General features: G+C 45.8%; 1 protein-coding gene across 3 annotated transcripts in view; it reads right to left on the reverse strand.

The window, feature by feature from the left end:
- SPOCK3 (SPARC (osteonectin), cwcv and kazal like domains proteoglycan 3) overlaps nucleotides 1-25,203 on the reverse strand; it is a 131,482-nt gene that overhangs the window by 99,572 nt on the left and 6,707 nt on the right. For all 3 annotated transcript variants that reach the window (XM_074355541.1, XM_074355542.1, XM_074355540.1), the window contains one exon: nucleotides 1,210-1,255. In XM_074355541.1, the coding sequence (XP_074211642.1) occupies nucleotides 1,210-1,255 (46 nt within the window). The remainder of the gene's footprint in view (nucleotides 1-1,209; nucleotides 1,256-25,203) is intronic.

Below are 25,203 nucleotides of genomic sequence, written 5' to 3' on the forward strand. Positions count from 1 at the left end.
GAGAGACATGTGACCGTCCTTCCCCTTGGACACTCGGAGGAGACCAGCGGGTCACTAACTGTCCTAGTTTCCCTGCTGCCTGAGGACAGGGAGAGACGGGGACAGCAGTGGGTGGAGTGGTCAGCACACACACAGTTACTAAGTTCGCAGTCTTCTAGGGGTGCAGGCCCTGGTGCCCAAAACAACCACAATTGTCACATCACTGATCACAGACCAACACGTTTGAAATCACGCAAGAATTACCAAAATGGGACACAAGACAGGAAATGAGGACATGGAGCTCGAAAAATGACACCAACAGCCGTGCTGGATGCATGGCTGCCAGGAACCTTCCATCTGTGAGCGCACAAGCTCTGCAGAGGGCAGGGTGTGGAGCCAGAGCCAAGGCTGGCCTGCCTCTCAGTGCCTTTCCCCAACCTACCACAAATTAGCACTGGATGGTAACAGGGAAGTCACGTGAGTTACACAGCAAAGGAAGTAACGTTACGGGGGGACAGGGTGTGACTGAAGGTTCACATCTGGTTGACCGCAGTCCCCGTCCAGGCCCATCCAGGATGGTTTTCACTCAGAGGGTGGCTGTTCAGGATTCATCCCAAATATCAAGTCACAAGTTTGGATATCAGGGCTCATTTTAAAAAACCATTCCGACTTTTAAATGATAGTGCTTCATGGCGCACCATCCTTTGTGAGGTGACTGTAGCCAATGTAAAGCAGAAATGTCTTTTGTTTCAAACTTTGGAAGGAAGGGTCTGGCTCTAATAGTGTACGGTTTGGTAAACAGATCTGTTTAGTTACTGAGGTAATTATGATCGTGCTGAGACTGGCGTCTCCATCCTCGCTGCAGCCAGGGCAGCGCTCCTGCCCCCGTGTGTGCGTGCCCTGTGCCTTTGTCTCAAGAGAGCGTGCCAGAACCATGAACGGTGTACGCAGCGTCCCCTGCAAGACCTTCTCTTCTGGTCTCACTAAGACCCAGCAGGTCAGTAATCTAGGACATGACTCTGAAATGAGAGACAGCTTGACACAGCCACGATAACTGATTTATTTCTAATTGTATTATTCTGAAATGAAAGTTACTACCGTGTGAAATTCTTCATTCATCTAAGCTCTCCTATTTAGTATTTTAAAATCTAACCAGACAATCATCATGTTTTTAAGTACAGTAATTGTAAACATGTAAAACAATTTATTTTAAAATAATTAGGTTCTTACCTGGCTCAAAGGTCTTTCCTGGACTCCAAGTGCGGAAATAATCATCCTAAAGAGAAAAATAACATGACTTGAGTGTATTGTGAGTAATTAAAAGGTAGAGATTCATATAAAATCTAAGATAAAATATGAAATACAGAAGCTGAATACAAACCTCCACTTCCTACAATGCCAAGCAGCAAATTATAAAAAATAAATAAATAAAAAACAAAAAAGGAACAAGAGAAAAACAGTAGTTATCAAACAGGAACACACTGTTTACATGTCACAGAAGAGTCTTTCAAGAAATGTGTTCATTCTCATTGCAAGTCATTGTTCACTACAACAATTTAACTGTTTTGGCTGCCACATCACTGAAATACTGCAATTCAGTACTTGCAACGTGCAGGATAACATGCAAATAGTTACCCGAAGCTAATCGGCTTATTGAAGTATCTACCAGTTTCCAATTACACTTTGCACCAGGACAACAGTAAATGAACCAGTTACCGCAGCAGGGGGAACACCAGGGACGTCTGCACAAGCCCAGATGATATACATGTATTTTATATACATCAGCCACACGTAATTCACTGACAAATTCATCAAAATGCACTGGGAAGCTTGAAAAAGATGCACGCCTAATTAAATCTTGCCTAAAGGTTAAATCTTCGATTCGAGAAAGAATCATAACAACACACTGACTGACTGCATTTTAGTAAATGTGAACGTACAACACAGAAGTGGGGCCACAGGTACCGACAAGCGCAAAGCCGAATCCACTGACTCGACTTTATTCAGTTTTTACCACCATAAACACCTGGTAAAGGCATCTCAAACGGATCACCTTTTATGCAAACAGAACAGATTTCACTGTTCACATTAATAAGCTCTGAGAAACGGTGCACATCACGTGATGCTCCGTGATGAAGCGACCCCAGCTCCATCCTCCAAACCCACCGAGGCTGGTCCACTGGACACCTCCAAACATCAGGCACCCAAAAGGCCAAGCAGAGGGTCTCCGAGTCCCTCTCCTAACCTCTTTCCTGATACCCTCCACTTACCAAGAGGGGAAGGTAGCACGTTTTAATTATGGAAAGAAACACACTAATTTATTTATTCAACAATTTCAGATTGTTAAAAAAAAAAAACTTTTCCTTATTGTGATGAATAACCTTTTGCACTCCCACCTCTCCAACTCCAAATGAAGGAAGGAAAGGAAAACCACAGAAGACACCCATTGAAGTTGAGATGGGGTCATAACAAGGGAGGAGCATCTTAGGGCAAGCACGCTGGCAGGTTCTGCATGAATCGCCCAGGATGAGATTAAGGGTGGGTAACAACACCGGAGAATTAAACAAACATTGACTGTTTGGTCTCTTCTTTAAATTTCTCTTTTTAAAATAATTGTAGCGCACTGGAAGTTTTGGGAAACTAAGTTTTCAAATGAAATACCTCCACGCAAATTCTTAAACTTCAGCTGAGGATTTAACTCACTTTTTTAGTAACTTTTATTTTTAAAGGACATCTCCCTGTCATCTGTTCCAAGCACAGAGAGGGTTTGAGTTTCCCCAAAGGATAAACAGCAGCCAGACTGAGCACGTGCTCCGGGCCTGGGAGACAGAGCCCTTGAACTGCAAGTCTGCCTTCACCGCATTCAGCTGCGTTACTCCAGAGGAACGGCCCGAACCACAGAGCGTTGTGACTAACGCTGGAAAAGTGACAGCCACCTATCTGGTGAGGGTGGTGTGGGGCTTAATGACAAAACGGAACAGGCCAGCCCACTGGGGGCGTGAACAGGTACTCCAGCAAGGCTGCTCATCACGAGGGCCGAGGTCGCCCTGAGTGTCCCTGGTCAGCACCAGCTCTGGATGGGTTCTCGTGACTACTGAGCATGTTCCGCAGTTTCCCTGATTTTCTAGGAAGAGTCATGGGCTCCTCGTAATGTTTCTGAAAGTGATGCTCAACTGCAACCCTCCCCAAAATGTCAACTGTTGGATGCAGAGAAAAGCCAGCACTGAGGACTGTCGTTAAGGCCAGAAGGCAGGTACTTTTGCTGTTGTCTCAGGCTTTCTGACGTAGCACAGCCACCAGGGCCACCATCCAAAGAGATGCAGTAAGTTTACATCACAGCGGTGACCCCACCCATGTGACCATCTTTGGGCTCAGAAAGGCTGGTGCAGCTGTGGAGCTGATGCTGAAGATGTGACGGGGAAACAGCACCTTGGAGACGACAGAGTGTTTGAAAGGCTCACCATCCGCACAGAACAGTGGGAACTAAGCGGGCTTGTGCACAAATCAACACACTGGAAAACTGAATCTCGACCACGCGTAACTAATGCCCTTCACAATGACACGATCGTGTTGGGTTATTCTGGGCCCAAAGCCAGATGAAAATCTATAATCATAATGTGGACACGACCTGTTTCGGGTTGTGTCGAGGGCATCTCGGCAGCGGCCATCCGACCCGCCCCCGACCCGCAGAGCACTCGGCCTGGCAGCTCTTTTCCCTCTGTGTTCTCACATCACTAGACCTCTTCCTTTTTTTGCTTTTTTTCTGAAAATGGTTTCACCTCATTAAATCTTAGGAATTTTGCCAGGATGAGTAATAAAAGTATTTTCACATAAGTGTTTATTCAGGCGAATTTCTTTTGTCTCAAAAGCTTTACTGAATATGGGTTGTGCTCAGGCTTCAATTTAGATCCAGAAATAAGCGAACCGAGGATTAAGAAAACAAACTCCAGAAAAGCTCACAACTGGGGAAATTCAGGTTCCGATGATGAAGGCCAAGCCCGAGGCTCCCACCTGGCAAAGCTCACGTTCCGAAGCTCAGACCATGAATTACAGCGACGACCAGAAGTGAATGCTGCATCTCTACAGTTTCTTGTATTTAAGTGAATAATATTTGATAGTTTTTTTTTAAATGTAGTCTGCATAAAAAAAAATTGATTTCTGTATCCTATCATTTAAGCCTTTTCCTTCTGGTATTAATATCCTATTTTTCCTAACTTTAAATAAGATACATATCTAACATAGAGCATAGCCCCCCACCCCATCCCCCCAGCATTACTGACAATTTGAGCAGACTGTCTGCCAGCATCCCTGGCCTCTATCCATGAGGTACCAGCAGTGATCTCCCCCAAGATGTGACAAACAGAATGTCACCAAACATTGCCAAATGCCTAACCAAGGGGAAACCCACCTACTGAGAACAGTGATGTGGAATTATTGGGAAATATAGAAAGACAAATAAATCAAATTATCCTACAGCAAAGAACTGCTAACAGTAACCGATTTTTCTTCACAAATGTTTGATTATATTGAGATCATATTATAGGCTAAATTTTATATCCACATTTCTGTGTATCATTTTATTGAGAGCATTTCACAACTGCACTAATATGTTTTGCTGAAATATTTAATGCTGTCTACTCTGTGTGACAGACCCACCATCGCTCATCATCCCTTCAGAGGTCTGTGCTCTCGTAGGTTAGTAACAGGTTATAACAAATCCCTCACACGGACTGCCCGGCCAAGTACTTTCTCATTGGGAATAAACGCTGTTCCCAGAATAGACACACTGGTGTCACAGCTGTTGAGAACCAGGCTTTGTCCAGATGAAGCAGCCAGGACAAGTTTATACCCTACGATGAACTGTCCAGTCCATTCACTCACTTGGAAATCTACAGTGATAAATTCTCCCAGAGCCAAAGGATCGTGGGGCAGAGGAAACCAGGTCAGGTCCAGTCCTCCACGATCCTAGTGTGTGACCCAGATGAGGTCGATCAGGGACAGTGGGGTCTGGGGGCTCGAGAGGAACCTAAGACCAACATTCAGACGTCACGCAGCCAGCACCGACCCACCTGCCCGGCGCCCTGTGCCCGGCCGCGGAGACAGTGAAACCTCCCTGAAACACGCATCTGAGAAGAGCTGCCAGCACACGTGACACTTTCAAATAATCATCACGAGAGATACTGCTGATGGCCACTGGACACAGCTCTGTCCCAGGTTCCCTTAAGAGTTCTGCCATTTATGTTAAACAGCTGCTAAAAAGTGTTTTAAGCTGTAGGAAAATTATGACACAATTATAAAATGAGACAGAACATAATACTTTTGGAGACGTTGCAAAAATAAAGTGAGGGTTAAAGGGATGATTATCAACCATGGGTGTTTCTGAAACAGCACGCTCATACCCTCAAAGTACAACAGTTCTGGGGGGGGGGGGGTTTCACGGGCAACCCACACCAAGACAGTTCAGGCGACAGTGTTTCCACAGTGCTTCCCGCCTCTGCCTGAAGTCTGATCTCAGAACATCTGAAATTTCATTAGTCATTAGTCGTCCAACTGGAACACACACACTAAATATACGCACATGCCCATGCTGAGATACACACTTACACATAAACGCATACGTACATGTTTTACATAGATGAGTCTATTACAGGGACACATGTCATTAGTGTCTGTCTATACCACTTAAATTACATATAAATAATATTTGAGTGTATGAGACATCTCACAAGGCAGATTTGTTTCAGTCAATCTCTGCCACTCCCCCCCCAAAAAACTATGTGGTATAAGATCGGTCAGATTTCACAACTACCTTATAAATGACTTTGGAAACGTAGAAATCTTAGCCCCAGAGACAAAGATAGGTAAATAAATACACATCTGTGGTATTACCAACTACACGTACTGACACTTCATTTTACGGTTTTGCAGTGACCTCTCCCCTGAAGTGATGGCGTCAGCGCCGCACCTGAGTCAGCGCGGAGACAGCCCCCCCCACGGTTCTCTCCTAGTCCTGCTTTTAACTGACAGAGTCCCCCCGGATCGTACACATTCACAGTGTAAGGCATTTATAACTGTGTTATTATGTGAAGAATTTGTACATTGTATTTCATTAGTGACACACTGTTTAAAATAAAAGCAATAGTGTTTCATCAGTGATGTCATTCATATAACTGTTACGTTTCAAATATACGAATAAATTATGACAAAAAATGAAAATTTAAGAAGATACCGGAAATAAGAATTATGAAGGTTTAAAGCTAAACTTATCTTGGTACAGATTTTCAAATCCTAACTTGACAACTTCAATTAATGAGTCAGAATGAAAGAATAAGAAGAAAGAGAAAAAAAGAGGCACATATACCAGGGCATCGGGGCCAAGAGTGAAGATTCTGAAAAAGAAAGCCCACATTTAAACTCTGTATCTACCACTTACTCTGATCGTTCAACTCTAAGTTTTCTGTTCTGAAAATTGAGACTAATAATAAAGCCCTGAATCTCTGTAAGATTAAATTAGATAAAATAAGCAAAGCATTAATACAGTTCTAGCTCACAATTTCCCCCTCTTATCACAGCCAGGAAAACATTCTAGTAAGTGTCACTGACCATTATGTTAAAGATGAATATCTTTGTTAAAGGGACACCCTAGGAAAAGCAGATTTAAGTACACGACGCGGCACACGCTGGGAAGCCAGCATGGCGTGGCTCAGGCCGTAGGAAAGAAGCCCACGGGGTCTCCCCATGGCCCCGACTTCTGCATCCGCACGGACGTGAAGAGTAACCCTGCTCATCAGTCAGTGTGGCATCAGAGACTCAGGAGCTGATTTTGTCCAGTGATTCCATGACCATTCACCTTGCTTCCAGCAGATGCGAAGGAAGGAGAGAACAGTGATACATGGCCGGGGACTTCGAGGAGATCAGCCTTTCCTGTGAGAGCCAGGGCTGCTGACGGGACGGTCAGGTGGGGGAGAGCTCGCCAAGCTCAGGTCGGACACAGAGACCCAGAAGGTCAGCTCCACGGTGCCTCCTGCTCTGGGAATGAGGACCCCGCAGGCCCTGACGGGCAGGAGGAGGCCCCCCAAGAGGGGGGGGGCTCCTCCCGCCCTCAGCTGAGGTGCGCCCTCCCCTCCTGGACACGTCTGGCCTCCCTGACTTACAGGACCCGCAGAACACAGGGCAGATGGTCTCAGGAACAAGGTCCAAGGCCAGTGTGCAAGAAGCTGTCATTAGCCACGGGGAGAGAAGCCATGGCCCCGTGCCCTCCCAGCGCCCAGATGGCATCCAGAGTCAACTGCCAGCATTTCCTAGAGACTCCAAGTGACAAATACCGAGCCAGCACAGTCAGGACTCAGAACCACGAGAGAGAAGAGACTATGGTTCTAAGCCACTAAGTTTGGGGCTGGTTCCTCAGAGAATGACTAAGAGCTGGGGAGCCCCGGCTCACGCAGTCAGTTGTGCAGACGGAGAAGCGGACAGCTCTGTGCGCACGCACAGCCGGGACCTCCAAGCGCCCTTGTGTGTGGGATTTAAGCTGCAACCCGTACAGCAAGTCCTTACCGGGTCGGTCCTCCCAGGAATCTGATGCTGGGTGACGGGTCAGGCCCTGGAATGGGGCCACGTGACCCGCAGAGACGCTGGGGCATCCTCGGCACCTCGACCCTGCAGGCGGGGGTCAGCCTCACTCTGTCCTGGCTTCTCTGGGGCCCTTCTGCTCACCCCGACTCTGCTCCCTCCCTCCATCCTCCTCCCCTCAAGCCCCCTGCATCCAGACCCACTTCCCACCTGGGCAACCCTGACCCTCAGACCCCTGTTTAAGGCTTGCTTCCACGTAATCACACGACCATTACAGGCCAGTGAGAGAAACAGGCTCCTGGTCTCAAATTCCACCCGAACAGGACAGTCATGGCTGCATCCAGAATGAGGGCCAGAGGTGCTGCCCCCGGTCATCTTCGGGGGAAGAGAGACGGGCCAACCAATCTCCTTTGGAAACAGTGTTCATCTCTTTTAAATGCACGATGGTAAGAAACAAAGGCTAGTACTTGGTTCATTATTGAGGGAGAGTTTATTTCTGTGCTTTGTTTTCCTCCAACAGCAAAACTAGGCTCCTCAGACCCGACCCAGACTGAGCAGCGGGAGGACGTGTTTACGAGTAAACTCCAACCACTCCCGCTGGTCCCTATGCCACGAGCACTCAGGAACGCCTTTTTGAACATTTCTATTTTTAGACACTAATCGAAAGCTGCTTTGCTCCCACTGAGTTTCCATTTTTGTGTTTAAGACAATGTTCAGTTTGCTTTCATGCTTACTGCTGTAATTTTATTTCCTCGTGTGTAAATCCAGATCCCGGCGCACAGCTGCTGTTACCTACAGTCAAAGTGTCACATCATCGCTCACTGGCGGGTAAAACCTTTGGACTAAACTGCAGTCTTTTCTTGCCCCAGAAGCTTCACTTTGTGACTGGTACCTTTTTCCTCTGTGGCATGACTGAGCTAGAGTTATTTCTGAAAGAAGAACCCTTTGCTCAATTCAAAAACTTATTCATGTATATATATCATGGTTTGTTCCAAAATTTAAGGTTTAAACTTCAGACCCCTTAAAACTGGAACAATAGTAATACCACCAAAACCATCAACACAGCATATTTAAAAACAGCCCAGGTACCAGAAAGCCAAGCACAGGAACTGCAGTCAGTACAGGACCACGCGCAGGACGGCGGCTAAAACACACCCCCAGGAGCCCACTCTGTGCCCTGGGGGGAGAGAGAGCGCCCGGCCCGCGTGGTGCGGTTCTGGAAGGTGAGGGGTCTGGGCTCGGCGGGACCACCTCGAAGTCTCTCTGAGGTGCAGTCAAGGTGCCACCCGGGCTTCACTCCCTCCCGGACGCTTGACCAAGAAGGGGCTTCCAATCTGTTGTGCGTTTTTGGCAAGATCCCTCCCTTGTACCCTCAGACTGGGGGTTCCAGCTCCTCACCGGCTCAGTGCCTCCCCGGCCACATGGGGCAGCTCACGGGGGCTCTGACCAGGAGCCAAGGACAGAAGATCGTCTGCACTGACCTCAGACATCACAGCACCACCACCCCTTTTACTGCTTAGAAGTGACTGGCTGGACCCACCCCATCCAAGCCCAGAAGCAGGCCCACCAGAATGGGGACCCTTGAGGTCAGAGGGGCTGGAAACTCCTCAGTGGACCGAGAACACTTCAGCTTTGTACTGTCAAGGTTTTCTAGACGAGGAATTTCAAATCTCCCCGCCTCTCTCATCTCTAGACTCCATAACATCACTGCCCCTCCTGGGCAGTGCAGCGGGGCCCCAGAAACTGTCCACGGGCAAGACTGGTTACTTTTCCCAAACCACTGCAGAATGAGCCTCTAGTAAAATACAACAAAATGAATCATTAAAATGAAGCAAAAAGACACACAGAAGACACAGACCCAAATCCATCACTATCGGAGTTAATCGATCTAAATACAGACCAATACAAATGTTCATGTCAAACTGCTCCCAATGAAGGCTTCTCAACGCTTAGCCCCCACCTCTGTCCCTGCCCCACACTGACTGCAAACTGGCACCAACCAGTGAACCTGCTTCCGGCCGCTCTGACGGACGTGATGCAGACAGAGGTCCTCACAGGTGGGTCCCTCAAACGTCAGGCGTTTGTGTTGGCAGTGTTTCCTGACAAAATGCTATGAATCCAATGAATAACAAAGCATCATTCCTCCAAAAGGCTGAGGGCATTTCAGCTAACTTGACAGCTGGAGGAAAATCACGTTAGATGACATTTTTTCCCTCATGATAAAGAAGTGAGATAAAATCAGTAACAATATTCTGCCTCTAATTTGCATGTGATTTCAGACAATTATCAGTTCATTCCCTCCTCCCTCGTCTGCAGTCGTCAAAACGCAGCACCTGTTATGGGAAGTAAACACGTCTGTGCACTAAAATTCACATTAACGTGCATTACAGCAAAATCTTACAACACAGGTAATCCTATACAGAGCTGTGTGTTTTCCAACTCTAATTACAATAAACCTCACACGATAAAACCTTTAAATAACCTTCATCTACACACAAGAGAAACCAATATAAAAATTATAACCCATATGTCTCCGAATACCCTTTTCCACAATAAGTAATCTATGAAGTTTTAAGATAGTACAAACTGTTCATTTTCTCAGGTGTCCACTAATTAATTAGGCTTATGTTCTGAGACTTTTTTTTGGCATCAGGTCATCTAATAGCCAAGATATATAGTTAGAAAATCAGGAAAGTGTGACTTCAGATACGAGCAACCAAAACTTAAAAATGGTTTAAAATTTATAGTCCTGTTAATAATGTAGCTTTCAGAACCACAGCAATAAAAATAAAGTTACCATATGGGTATCAAGTCCACACACAGAGACTGAAGTGAAAATCTGCCACATGTAAAAAAAGTGTGCATGGAATTGAGTTAATTTTTAATTGCATTTAACTTCATCAACTGAAATAAAAACAAAACCCATAAGTTGTGTGGTTGAGATTTACCCACTTTATTTCATATTAAGGAAGACACTAAATAATATGCCTTAAATTTAAAAATATGATATTCCTTTGGTATTTATTTTACAATCTGAAAAGATCAGCTTTGAAAGGATAATTAGGCATTCTTAACAAGCATGTATGTATATCCGTGCGTGTCTGTGTTCACACACACAAGCACACACACTTTTCACGCCAGACTCGCACATAACCCTGCATGTCCACTATCCTGCGCTACTGAGATCTCATCCTCGTAGAAAGAAGACGAAAAGCTACAGGTCAGATGGAGAGAAATGAAATTCATAAGCAAATGCACAAAATGTTCTCACCTAACTGCGTCTTGTAGCTCCAATCACCAGAACGTCTGCAAGGGAACGAGACCCCCTCTGCAACAGTCTGACGTAACACAAGGCAGTGTCCACATTACACGTGTCAGTCTTAGAGCAAAAGTTCTGCTTCCCTCTCCTGTCTTCTGAATGCACTAGAAGTGACAGACTGTGTACTGACTCGGGCTGATGTCTGACCTGTGGTCCCGGTCTCACTGGTGCTCTGAGCTCCTCACTGGCACATCACTGAGGCCGAACCTCAAGGAAGTGCTGAGTGAGAAAAGATTAGTCACAGGGCCCATTGTATTACATCAGTTTGGTTTCATTCAGGTTCTGCCATCTTGGTTATCGCAGGTGAGTCCATCCACAGAAGGAAAGGGGAAGGGAGGGGGACGGAGGGGAGAAGCAAGGGGGAGAGGAGGAGTAGGGGAAGGGTGGGGGAAGAGAGGGGGAGGGAGGGGAGTGAGGGGGAGGGACGGGGAGGGAAGGGAGAAGGAAGGGGGAGGGGATGGGAGGGGGAGGGGCAGGAGGGGAGCAGTTGGGGGGCTTCATGAACATTCACGAAAGAGCCTGCAGGTCGAGGCCCTGGGTGGCTCTGGCAGCAGGAGGAGAAAACATGGAGACGCAGCCTGTGTCTTCACGTCATTCACAGTCTGCGCAGAGATCATCGCAGGAGCAACACGACGTAGCTACAGACGGCGTGAGAGATCAGCCTCGGCCTGACACGCCCGGGGTCAGGGAACACGGAGTGGGAGCCCCTCTCCTGTAGGAGCAAGTGGGGATTCACACAGGGAAGCCTGGCACCACAGGGTCAGTGCAGGGATCACAGCTCGTGTGAGGGGGAGGGGGGCTAGTGTGGGTGTGTGTGGTGTGTGTGTGAGTCGTGAGTCTGGAGTCTGTCTCTATGGTGTGTGTGTGTGTGTGTCTGTGTGTGTGTGGTGTGTGTGAGTGTGAGTGTGCAAGAGGACCAGGCCTGCTGGGAGGGGGAAGGCCAGGCCGGGTGGAGCAGGACAGTCAGGGTGGCCGCCCGGAGACAGACCGGCAAGCACGTCATAACCAGATCCGCTGTGAGACGGAATCTGTCTTTACTCTCAGATTCAAAGCTGGTCTAAATGTTTGGAGGCTGCTGTACGGCTTCTAGAAAAATGCAAACTCTGGTGTATCTGTCCGAGTCCTTAACACCTGCTGGAGTCCACAACCACGGAGTGACAGCAAGGCCGAGGCCCACAGCCCCTCGAGCAGTGCTTCCCGTGCTCCGTCACTCTCTGAACACCGGCATCCGCCCGTGACACAGGCGTCTCTTCGCCTCAACCTACACGTGAGGAAAGGCCACGTGACAGGGCCCCATGGCCGAGGCTCAGGCCCCAGCCACCTGCTACTGCAGCCCATTCTACTTGTCACTTTTATTACACTTCAGTTTTCTAACTGTTAATTTTATTAGTTACTTCCAAGTGTTAGCAGCACACCTGCAATGCAAAATAATTTAGGAATTCCAACTTAGATGATTTCCCTCCCTGATGACTTAGCAAATACTTACCATCTGCTGTGTCCCAGTTCTAAGCAGGAGAGTGAGGAGGGTCTCCCTGCAGCGCAGTCTGACTCTGGGGCCGCGTCACGACACAGCTCTAAATGATCTCCATGGGCAAGAGGTCCCACCGTAATCAGGAAGACTCCTTTTGTTTCTCTAAATGTATTATATTTTGACATTTACATTTTATTCTTTGCCTCTCCAAATGGCATTTGGGCAAATGCAAAAATAAAAAAAAAAAAACCTGCCCCAGCGTTCATCAGAGTACACACGCAGAGATCTTAGATGCAAACTCAAATACTGTCAAATATGAAGATGAAACATCTGTCAATGTGTGAAGCACACTTTAAAAACTCAGAACTAAACCTTGTAGCTTTCTTCCAATGTGCTAGTTTTGAAAAGTTTCAAAACTATTAATGACTCTTTAAAGCTTCCCACAAAACCGCTTTGTTGGTATCCATGCATGAGGAACCACTTACATCCCGTGACAGAACCTAATTTATGCTCCTGCTCTGTTTTCTTCGAACAATTCTGGGTTTAATTATCTGGAATAAACTGTTCCTCTTGACAAGAAATACTGTTTCTTGGTTTTATTCCACATCCACAGAAATTTAGAAGCAAGATCCAACAGAAAAGGAGAAATCTTTATAGACTAAACCCACCAAGAAAATAAACGTCCAGGGCGCGTGGTGAAAAAAGCCACTTCTTAGTTTTACTCAGTGTCTGGACGCCAAGATCACGTAAGACAAAAAAGTCAAATGCAACAGCCAATTTCTCCGTGAACGTGTGATTAATATCGCCGGTCAAGTGTATCCTGTAAGCGGTTTGGATGCTGTTAATTATAATCCAGGCGAAAGCAAATTCAGCGTCAGGCACTTTCAGGCGAAGGATTTTGTGGTGTCGGAGCTGCCACGTGTCTGAGCAGGGCTGAGCCACCTCACACGGTGGCGGCGTTGATGGACGCAGAGATACCACGTGTAAAACGAACACTAACATGGGTACACAATCAGATCAGAGCTGTGCTCCCCAGTCTCGGGGTGGGAGGCCACATGTGCTATCAGAGAGAAAGGATCTGGACGGCTGAAAACCCAGCAAGGAGAGCTAAACGCCCTGTAAGGAGGAACTCAGACCCCCGGCCTGGGGGAGCAGAAGCCCCGCCCCCGGCAGAGCTCCTGCAGAGGCAGCGGTGGTGAATTTTCCTTTTACAAAGGACCCCGCTCCTGTCACTTTCCAAACCTGGCTCTAATCCTGGTCTTCAGCCTCGGGTGTAACAGCATCTGTCCCTGAAGTCACCCTCGTCCTCTAGACGGCTCCACATTCTAACACAGGGGAAGGCCGACCTGCCCCGGGCCGTCCCATCCGCGACCCGCTGCCCGGGCACTGTGGGCAGGAGGGACGGGGACACGGGGACTGTCACCAGCACATGCTTCGGCTGTCCCCACAGTGTGCTGTTGGGACCCCTCAGCTCTCCTGTCACATTCCTGCGTCCTTGAGCAAGCAGTCCCTCATTCCTCGTGGGGCCCCAAAGGAGCCCCCCATCCCTGCCCCAAAGGAGAGCAGAAAGGACAAAGAGGAAGGTCATCAGTGGTTTCAGGGACAAAGAGCCCTGGAGAGAAGTGTCAGCAGAGCTGGGACATCCACAGGGCAGCCGGAGGGGCGGGTTCAGAGCAGCCCTGTGGCAGTAAGTGATGAGAAACCTGCCACGGGCCTCCGGTGAGGGGACCGCACCATCTCCCCGCCTGCAAGAGCCTGGGAAACGGCTGTGATGACTGCACATCAGGGAGGGCCCCGCCTTAGGGACACCCTCCTTCTGAAAGGCCTCCTGAGATGCACCAGCACAGAACTGCCCACGTACTGATGACACCCCACCCAAAGTGAGCCCCACTTCCTCAGACCCTCCCTAAGTTACCCAACCGAAGCCAGACCCTGACCAGGACCTTGGGAACACCCTGACTGAGATGCCTGTGGTCCCCAAGACACGGGGGCCTCCCTCCCTGATGCTCAGAGAACCATCTGTGCGTGTTCCTGGCGGGGCCCAGCGGGGCAGCAACTCCAGTGCCCCCTCTACCCCGGGACCTCCGTGTGCAGATGCAGTGGAACCTGGGAGGCACCGCATCACCACCTGTTTCAACAATGACATGTCCGGAAGCAGGTTCCCCGGATCCTTCCATTCAGGGCAGGTAGCTCAGGACTTGGCTAGTGAAGCTGTCTGGTTGAAAGCTCTGGTCACACTGGCTAACGTCACGCACAGACGACACAACCGCCATTAGCAAGAAGGGCATGAGCACTGACTCAGAAGGACGGTGATAACCAAGGAGGGTCACGAACTTCCCACCAATCCTTCGCTCTCTTTGTTCCTATTCCCTGAATCTCAGTTTTAACCCTGGGGTCCCAGAGTTCACGTCTTCCACTGCAGGGCGTTTGAGCCTAAACTGCTGTATTATTATATGTTTCAGATAAAATCACTAAATCTTAAATAATGACACATCACCTGAGTTAGGCTACCTGACAGTTACCGACCTACAGGGAATGTCTGTCACTTGGGTGATGATTTAACGCTTTTCAGGCTCTCCTGAGTGTGGGGAACAAGTCTCCCCACTGTGACACCCGAGCTCAGGGAGATCATCATGGTGTGACCACCGGGCTCAAGTTTCATGATTCGTGAGGTTACATGTGCAGCCAATAAACTGAGATAAGAACCCCTGGTATTAGCTCTCCCACTTTTGTTATATATTAAAAGTTATTAAACTCAGCCATAAAGAAGAATAAAATGCCATTTGCAGCAACATGGGTGGAAATGGAGGTTGTCATTCTAAGTGAAGTAAGCCAGAAAGAGAAAGAAAAATACCTTATCACTCATATGTGGAATCTAAAAGAAAAAAGAAAAAAAGGGCACTGTGAACTCATCTACAAAATAGAAGCAGGCTCACAGACATAGTAAACAGTCTTACGGTTACTGGGGGAAAAGGTGTGGGAAGGGATACATTTGCGAGTTTGAGATTTACAAATGTTAGCCACTATATATAAAAATAGATTTTAAAAAGTTTCTTCTGTACAGCACAGGGAACTATGTTCAGTATCTTGTAATAACCAGTAACTAGCAGTAATTTATGATAGACTCAGAATATTATACAATTTTCTGCAATTATAAAACATGTAAATATATTTAACAAGGAAAATTCATGGTTTATTCCTGAATGAATATTACTCTATCATTAAAAGTTGTTAAAAAGATAAGAATTCTCTGAATCTGATGGAAACGGCCATCTCTATCCACCTCAAGGTGGGAGAGCAAATAACAGCCCTGGCCACCACAGAGACTACTGTGTACTTTTCTTCCCCTAGCATTTTCCCTCCCTTTTAGTTTTCAGCTTCTCTGTAACACTTTCCTCTTTTACATATTTCCGTCTCAGGAAGGAGCCCCCAGAGGTTCTCAGTGTCCCCTCGCAGCCCTGAGGCTCAGGCACTGAAGTCGAATCCTTCTGGACAGAACTCACATACCCTGAAACACTGTCCTGACAGCTGCCTTCCCAGTCGCCTCAGCCCCGTGGCCGTGCAGCCACAGCATCACAATGATCACTGGCGAGCCCTTGAGTCTGGAAAGGCCCCAAGTGCCCTCCTGCCGGCAGACCTCGGGTGACCACATGGGGGGTAAAGTCAGCTGCCCTAGGGCTTGTCTCTGCATCTCAGGGTCTGGTCCAAGTTCGAACAAAAACAAGTATAAATGACATATTTACTAGCAAGCAACAAGAAACTGTAATTTTTTCACGTTCCATACTGAGAAGCTAAATTAGGCGACAGCGTAAGTTATAAATACATCAATGAGGGTCCTCAGAAACAGGAACCTGTTGCATCACACGTGTCGTGCAGGGACAAACAGCCCTCGGAAATTCAGTTTCCCTGAGAGCCTTTGTCAATTAAAGGATTCTCGTCTTTTTTTCTTTTGAGTCCCTCCTCCTGCTTTTTTCCTGGGGACCCTGGGGAAGAGTTCACTTGACCACACGCTGACACAAGCCGGCCGTGTGCGTGGTTAGCAGGGACCTCAGTGACAGATGCCCTCTGGGGCAAGGCAGCAAAGCGTCCAGGGACACTCGAACGTTAACCAAGGCGAGCTTCTGTTCAATATACAGAAGCGTGTTCTCAATTTTCAGAGACAATCGTGCTGTCTTAGTCGTAATCCTGAAACTGTGGTTTTTATTCTTTATTTACTTGGAGGTGATTTTTCTCTTAATGGAAGAGAAACAGGTGAAATGGATGCTTCGCAGAGAGACATCTAGCAACAGGAGGGGGGGATGCGTCCTCCACACACACACACGTCAGAACAGGCCGCGTTCACTTCCACCCTGGTCCCAAGACGCCCTCCTCGCAAACCGCTGCTCAGAGACACCTGCCCCTTCATAAGACCAGTGTAAATACCAACTGCGAGGCCCTGCGGTGAGGCCCTGCGGCCTCAGCACAGAACCAACACACGTTTCATCACGCTCTGGAGGCACAAACCACATCTCACTAAGATGTAGGTATTTACGTCACAGGCATCGCGACACGTCACGTGCTGCGGGTGCTGAGAGGTGAGCTTCCACTGTGAGAAACAAACTGCCCGGGTTACAAGTATGATGCGGAAAAAAAGGGCTGCCTGGCTATTAGGAAGGGCTCGATGCTCGCTGGAAACTATTTTTACATTTCTCCGCCAGCATAGTCAATTGGTTGTTTTCTTTGGCTTATTTGCTCCGTTCTTCAACAAACATAGTCAAATGGTAAAATCGACACTGAGCCCGACTTCAGTATCTCCTGAGAGCCCGTGGGAAACGCTTTACCATGGCAGCACCACACCAGAAGAGCTCAACTTCAGTTCTTGTGCCGTTCTTGCAAAATGAGCCACGTGTTAACCCGTCACAGTCTTATATAAGCTTTATCTACCGAAGTGAGACCCGCACCCTCCAATCATGAAGATCCACAGATCAGACCCAGCAGAAGTTACAACTCAAGGGTGCCGCAGTGGATGTCAAAACTGATGTGATTTCTGTCCTGCTTTTACGTGAGACGCAGACAGAAGGAGCTGGGTCTGGGGTCAGCTCAGTCTGACGTGGCTCTGAGATCTGTCCGCAGAGACGCTCCGAACTTCCAAAGGTACATTTCTGACCTGTCGCACTCGTAGCTGCTGACCGGGTTTCCTGAGAATCGGTCATGTTTCATCGCCAAGCACGGAGGAGACGCCCCAGTCTCTCCTGTTTCGGGTGGAAGCACCACTTTCCACTCGGAGTCCCCTGCTGCATCCCACGCACATCTGATCCGCTCTACAAACAGCTCCTTGAGATCCACAACCAACTCTCACTCCTTTTGTAACTTCCACATTCCCGAACATAACGTCATACACGAAACAGGTTAGAAATAACTGGTCACTGAATCAACAAACGACACACCAAACACAAACTATTTAAGGTAGAAATTGACAGATACCACTACTGTAGGTGCTTAATGATAAAAGGTGCGTTGTTGACAGAAAGCACGCAGATACCATAATGACACAGACGGGAGAATGTGCTTGCCAGCCCTGGACATACAGGAGTAGCGATAAGAAAGGCACCTCGACACAGGTACCTCGACAGTTTGTCTGCATGTCGTTTCACTAATTACCTACGGAACGCTTACTCTGACCAGATGTTACCTGAAGGAACTTAACATTTTTAACTCTTCTAATGATTATACCAAACCTAGGAGATGCAGGTGTCCCTATAATTTCATTTTAAGGATGCAAAAACCACAACATAGAGATTAAATAAACAACACGCCCAAGACCACAGAGCTTGTATATTTCAGAGCCAGAATTCAAATTCAGAAGGAAGCCCTTTGGCTCCTGCTGCTGGAACCATTGCATTATGGCGTAATACTTCTTTTTTTTAAATTGAAGTACATTCAGCTACAATGTGTCAATTTCTGGTGCACAGCACAATGTCCCAGTCATGCATACACATACATATATTCATTTTCGTATTCTTTTTCATTAAAGGTTATTACAAGATATTGAATACAGTCTCCTGTGCTGTACAGAAGAAACTTTTTAAAATCCATTTTTATATATAGTGGCTAATATTTGTAAATCTCAAACTCAAAAAAGTGCATCACCACTCCCCTCTGGAAACAGCGCAATTCCTCTGACATTGGTAATAAACATACTAAGGTTATGGTAAGAAACACTGGTAGGAAGTTACTTTTTTTCATTTCAGCGGCAACAGAACACACTTCACCCACATAATCACCGGCACAGCTGTGCCCCTCCCCCAGGCGCTCACACAGACCCACCCACTCGACATCTCCAGGTAAACGTCGGGGCCCTTCAACGCGCTGAGATCCTCGATCCGACCCTCGATCCCAGACTCGTCAACTTTATTTCAAATCGTCACACACAAGGCAAACACCACTGTGGACATGGAGGACACCTCATTTCCTCACGTTTCACATACTTTCCACGTACCTGGGGCCATGTGGCCTTTCCCGGCAGAATTCTGGAACACGCTGCTCAGAACACCAGTTACTCATCATCCCAATAAAAGCCCTGTTTCCAGCCGTCACCACCGTGCTCAATAAAACCAGTGACGTAAATGCGGGTGTTTGTTGCTGTTGGGTTTGTGTGGAACCAGAAGCACGTACTAGATAAACGAAAATGGAGAGCCTTCACCACCGACACTGACCCCCAGGTCTGCCTGATGGTGCCATTCAGAAAGAAGCAAGTTACTCCAGAAGGAAAACGGTGAAGGGGAAGATGCCGGTTTCCTAATTTCCCTGAAGACTACGAGTGACCAGTACCTCTGGATGCGCAGCAGGAGAAACAGGGAAGGGTCAGGGTCAGGGCGTCCACGAACTTCACCCGCGGCGGATCACCTAGAGGATGTGTTGTATCACGAACTTCTTTTTTTTTCTTATTGTATTTTATTGAGTTATAGTCAGTTTACAATGTTGTCAATTTCCGAGTAGAGCACAACTTTTCAGTATACATGAACACACATATATTCATTGTGGCATTCTTTTTCACCGTGAGCTACCCTAAACCTAACCCTAACCACAAGATCTTGTATGTATTTCCCTGTGCTATACAGTATAATCTTGTTTATCTGTGTCATGAACTTCTGGACGCAACCCTCCATGGCTCCCATTAAGCTTGTCGTGGTTGGGGCCTGAGAATCTGCACTTCTTACAAATTTCCAGGTGAGGCTGTCGCTGCTGGCCTGGGGTCTCACTTGGAGAATCGTGGCTTTAGGGTTTTCGAGCTTAATCTTCTCTTGGAACCCTGGCGGGAAAAGGCCACCAGGCTTTGATAGCTTTCTCTTCTCAGGCCTGGAGGAAATGCAGGCTGTCTGGCAAGTAAGAACAATTAAATATTTATATTCTCTGAATGAACTGTTTGCATTTTTAAGGTCAATTCAGGCATTATAACTCTCCACACTTGTTAAAATTTCATTTTACAGTAGCCGTTGCGTACATGTGGTGACGTACTACACCTTGACAGCTCCTGCAATTGTATTAAATAGGGTATAAACATGCGGTTTATTTTTGGTCATTTAAATATGTTCCTATACGCTGTGTCTGTGTGTCAAAATCCAAGCTCAATAATTGTACTCAATAATTTATTAACTTGTTTAATACTTTGTTTTCATTTATACTGTATATAAAATAGATGAACAACAAGAGCCTACTGCAGAGCACAGGGAACTATACCCAATTTCTTGTAATAACGGCTAATGGAAAAGAATCTGAAAAATACGTGTATATGTACAAATATGTGTAACTGAATCTCTGCTGCACACCTGAAACTGACATTGTAAATCAACTGCACTGCAATAAAAAAGAATTTCAAAAAGGTAAGAGTGGAAAAAACTGGTAAGTTGAATTTCTTTAACATTAAACACTTCTACACTACAGAAGACACTGTTAAAAGAATGGAAAGATGTATCTGATAAAAAGACTAGTACGCTGGCATTACATGAGCAAAAAATAATAAACAAACCTTCTCACCAGTCACGATAAAGATTAAAACTCAGTTGAAAATATATTTGAAATAATATAACCGATAAAAAAGAAAAGAGCAGACAGGGAGTAAGACACATCTGGAAAGTCACAACCTCAGAGAGGACCTCCAGGGGAGGTCTCCAGGGAAGGTGACGTGGGTTAAGGCCTTGGGACTTCTGTCTTACTTTTTGAATTTTAGTTTTCCAGTATTTATTTTTTTCTGATTTTTAAAATATAAAGCTAGTTCTTTTAGTTTTGATTTTGTTTTGTTTGTTCCCCAATTCCTTTAATCCCTGTGCTGAGAGAGAAGCTACAAATGGTTTATTCTTTGACTGATTACCTTTGAAAGTCTACATGCCTTTCAAACAAAATCTAAAGTTTTGAGGTCTTGGCAGCTTCAGCCCAAGATACTTAACTCCATTCATCCAGTATATTTGGAAATTTAAAAAATTACAAATTAAAAAAGTTTAAATTTTCAAATTGTAAATTTTAAAAATAAAATCATAGGCATTTCATTTTTGTGTTTTATTGAGGTATAATTTACATGCATAATATTCACTCTCTTAAGTGCACAGACCAGTGAGTTTTGTCGGGGTTACAGTCACGTAAACCCCACCACAGTCAAGTTCATCATCTGAAACCTCACACATCCCTTCATGGTCAGTGTTCTTCCCCAGGTCTGAGTGACCACGCACCTCTGTTCTGCTTTTGCTCTTCTGTCTTTTCCAGAGTGTTACTTAAATGAAATCAGAGTAGGAAAATGTTCAGTTCTGCTTTCCCTCAGCATTCTTTTAGGGTTCACCCATATTATTGTGTGTCAGTGGTCCATTTATTTTTTAATTTTTTTATCGAAGTGCAGTTGATTTACAATGTTAGTTTCAGGTGTACAGCAAAGTGATTCAGTTATACATACACATTTTAAAAATTCTTTTCCATTATATGTTATTACAAAGAATTGACTATAGCTCCCTGTGCTATACAGTAGGTCCTTGTTGTTTATCTATTTTATATATAGTAGTTTGTATCTGCTAATCCCAAACTCCTAATTTATCCCTCCCTCCCTTTCCCCTTTGGTAACTATACTTTGCTTTCTATGTCCATGAGTCTGTTCTTCGTTTGTAAATAAGATTTGTATCTTTTTTTTTTTAGATTCCACCTGTAAGTGATAGCATGTGATGTTTGTCTTTCTCTGTCTGACTTACTTCACTGGGAATGATGACCTCCAGGTCCATCCATGTTGCTGCAAATGGCATTATTTCATTTCTTTTTATGGCTGAATAGTATTCTGTTGTATAAATACACCACAACTTCTTTATCCAGTCATCTGTCGATGGACATTTAGGTTGTTTCCATGTCTTGGCTATTGTAAATAGTGCTGCTGTGAACACTGGGGTGCATGTTAGATCTTCTCTTAGCAGGGGAAGAGTACTGCCCATTTGGTATATATAAAATAGATAAACAAGTTTATATTGCATAGCACAGGGAAATATATTCAATATCCTGTAGTAGCTTATGGTGAAAACGAATATAAAAGTGAATACATGTATACTCATTATGACTGAAGCACTGTGCTCTACACCAGAAATTCACACAACATTGTAAACTGACTATAACTCAATAAAAACAGAAACATCACAATCTAATCCAACAACAAGTGAAAATGAAATTACTCAGATTGAATAATTAAGAACAAATGGGTTTTAATTATATCTAAGACTACTTATACCTGAAACTACCTACTTCTTACGAGGATTCGTTCCCAGAGAACATATTTTTGGAGTCGAAGGTGAGGGCCATGGAGAAGGAAACTTGAAAGCCATTCAGGGGACACACAGGCAGACCAGCTAGGAGTCAGCAAATGGCTTTCAGCTCAAAAAATGACCGTGTGTAAACGGGAAAATAAAGGTCCCAGATCCTCATGGTTGTTACCTTGCCCTTAGGTGACACATGATGTTTCACGCTGCTTCTGATCTGGGTACCAGGTGGGGGGACCACACCTGAGACCAGCATGAGCAGGGGTGCCTGTGTCACCCGTGATGATGGCAAGCACCCCCCCACCCCGCTGTGCACCCCAAACCATGAGTCAGAGAAGGGAGGACCCACTCCAAGAATGAACACCAGGCTTCCAGCAGTGCAGGCCAGCTGGCATCCAGCTACTCAGCAAGCAAAGCGCTTCTGAAATTCGATTTCCCGGTCCCGCTCCCTGACCTATAAGCTGGGGTGGTTCTGAGTGATGTTCAAAACGGCACCCAGCATACACTCAAAATGCATTTTTCCAAATACTTCTTACTCCAGAAATGCTGCGGGATGGGATGTCTTCTATCTTTACTACTAATTTGGTATCTAAACTAAACATGTCACCCCCCCAAGCAATTTTCCTGTTTTAAAAGTTCTTACTTAGGAAAATATGGAGAATTAAAAGGAAAAAACAGAAAACTTTGAGTCCTGAAACAAGTGATTTTAAATAATAACGCAAGCAAAGTTAACGAGTTTAATCAATAAGAAATTCTGAGGATAACGTGCTCAACGTGCTGATCCACCTAGAAGTGTGACTTCGCCCAAGAAGTCACGTTAAATCTCAGCTTCCAGCCCAGCCCCTCTGCAGGATGACTGGAGGGAGCCCTGTGTTCACATTCTCAGTAGATACCGCAGTTCTTTACAAACATCCAGTTACGACATCTCAGTTCCGAGAAACCACACTTCACCTCAGAGACATTTCCCAGGTAATGCGAGGCCAGTGCTTGTTAGTACGAAGGTCCAGAAACCTGACCTTCTGGGAACCTTCATCTTTGATGAATCTGACTGCCCCGGGGGACTGGGGGGCGGGGGGGTGAGGGGTGGTCAGATGGTCCTACAGGAAGACCCAAGCCCGCCTCTCACATCACACTGCAAGGCCTGGTGACATTCTGACGGGCAAGAACTGTCCTCAGCAGACGCTCCTCCATGGCAAGTAGCAAGCTCGCATTTCAGACTTTCCTGCCTAGAAGGCCCCACACAAATATTCTGAAAGTTACAAAGGCCCGGTGCTAGAACAGTGAAGGTGAGCTGTGACTGAGGGACCCTCGAATTACTATTTTCAGGAGCTTACCAGACTCAGGTAGACAGTGGTCTGCAGCGTTTTATACATTTGGAGACACGATTAGATTAAATGGTTATATTTGTGGCCTTTCTCTTTATTTTATTCCTGCTACATAATGGGCTTTTCCTTATCCTAAGAATAAAAAGCCCACGGAATTATCTGTAACACTCAACATGCCTCAAAATTGACCGTATACATTTAGTTTTTATCAGAGAATATTTCCTATAACCATTTATTTCATATAAATACTTAGGATAAAATTTAGCACCAAATAAGGTCAGTAATACTTAAATTCAGTAACTACAAAATACAAAAATTACTGAATTTTAATTCCCTACATATTTTCTTCAGCATGGCAGCTAATTATTTTGTTCTTTTGCTACAAAATTCTCAAAACAGAGAATTCATGTTCAGTGAAACAGTTCATACTTAACAATGTCAATGAAATTCTAGATGGAAAATTCTCCAAAATATAAGTAAACAACAAAATTATTTTAAAAGCTACATGTACTGTCTTAAATATGATGCAATTTCCTTTTTTAAAAAATCAACAGTATTACATCAGTGATATTCAACATGGAAAATACAGCAAAACAAGCGATCCACTCTGGACAGAAACGGGCAGGCTGTCTCACTGCTCCACACTGAGCAGCATTCAGCGGGTTCAGCTCCGTGTGCAGGTGTTGGTTACATCTGATAATAACTATGTTCCCAGTCTCAGCCTGTAAGACCGAGCTCCCCTTCCTTTTCCACTTTATCTACGTTGGAAGTAAATTCACAGCTGCAGTGGGTGGACCTCGGGCACCACGGGCCTGACAGTTTCCAAAGATGCAGTGGTTCTCGTAAGCCCAGCCCCCCCACAAAGTACAGAAACCTCTGAACTCCACGTCACTCCATGTTTTCTCAGTGTGAACACATTAGTGTTCCTTTTAAAGCACTCCTGCCCACCTGACGTATTCAGAACTGCACTGTGATATCAAGAAACCTCACTAGGAAGTACAAATGCCAGCACTGTGTGTGGTCACATGAGTGCACCTGCAGGATAAACTCTGCTCTTTGAGCAACACCGGGCGGAGGGCCTCCCAGATCCCTGTCATTCGTGTTGCTTATGTAAGACTAAGGAGTTCAGGCTGCCCGCGGTCTTCTAGTGTAGTTTCCAGACTGCATGATCAAATGTAGCAGCATCACTGGAGCTGCAGGGGAGACACCCCCTCAGTAATTGTGATAGAGATTCCAAGTCTTTACCAAGGTACTGGTCTAGCAGAAAAAAGGATACAGTCATTGTGACCGTTTAAAAGGGCCAAACGTAACATCTCAAAAGAAAAAAACAACTAATTTGAGTTGCTCATAATGACTCATTTAAAGTGGTCACTGTTAATAAATAAGAAAAAAACAAGTAAACATGACCTTTAGAGCTAGAAAGAAAGTTGAAACCTCACTCATCTGAAGCAGGTTAATTAAGCTTGTTGAAACTAAGTTTCCTCCTTTGTAAAACCTATATTAACAATAACAGTGTCAAAAAACTCAATTAAAAAATGGGCAGAGGACTGGAATAGGCATTTCACTGGGGTGACATGCAGGCGGCCAACAGGCACATGAAAAGATGCTCACCATCACTAACCATCAGAGGAATGCAAATCAAAACCACAGTGAGATGTCACCTCACACCTGTCAGAACTGCTGTCACCAAAAACAGAAACCAGTGTGGCAAGGATGTGGAGAAACTGGAACCTTGTGCCCTGTTGGTGGAATGTAACTGGTCCAGCAACTGTGGAA

The sequence above is a fragment of the Camelus bactrianus genome, chromosome 31 (genome assembly GCF_048773025.1).
Source record: "Camelus bactrianus isolate YW-2024 breed Bactrian camel chromosome 31, ASM4877302v1, whole genome shotgun sequence".
In the NCBI taxonomy this organism is placed as follows: Eukaryota; Metazoa; Chordata; class Mammalia; order Artiodactyla; family Camelidae; genus Camelus; species Camelus bactrianus.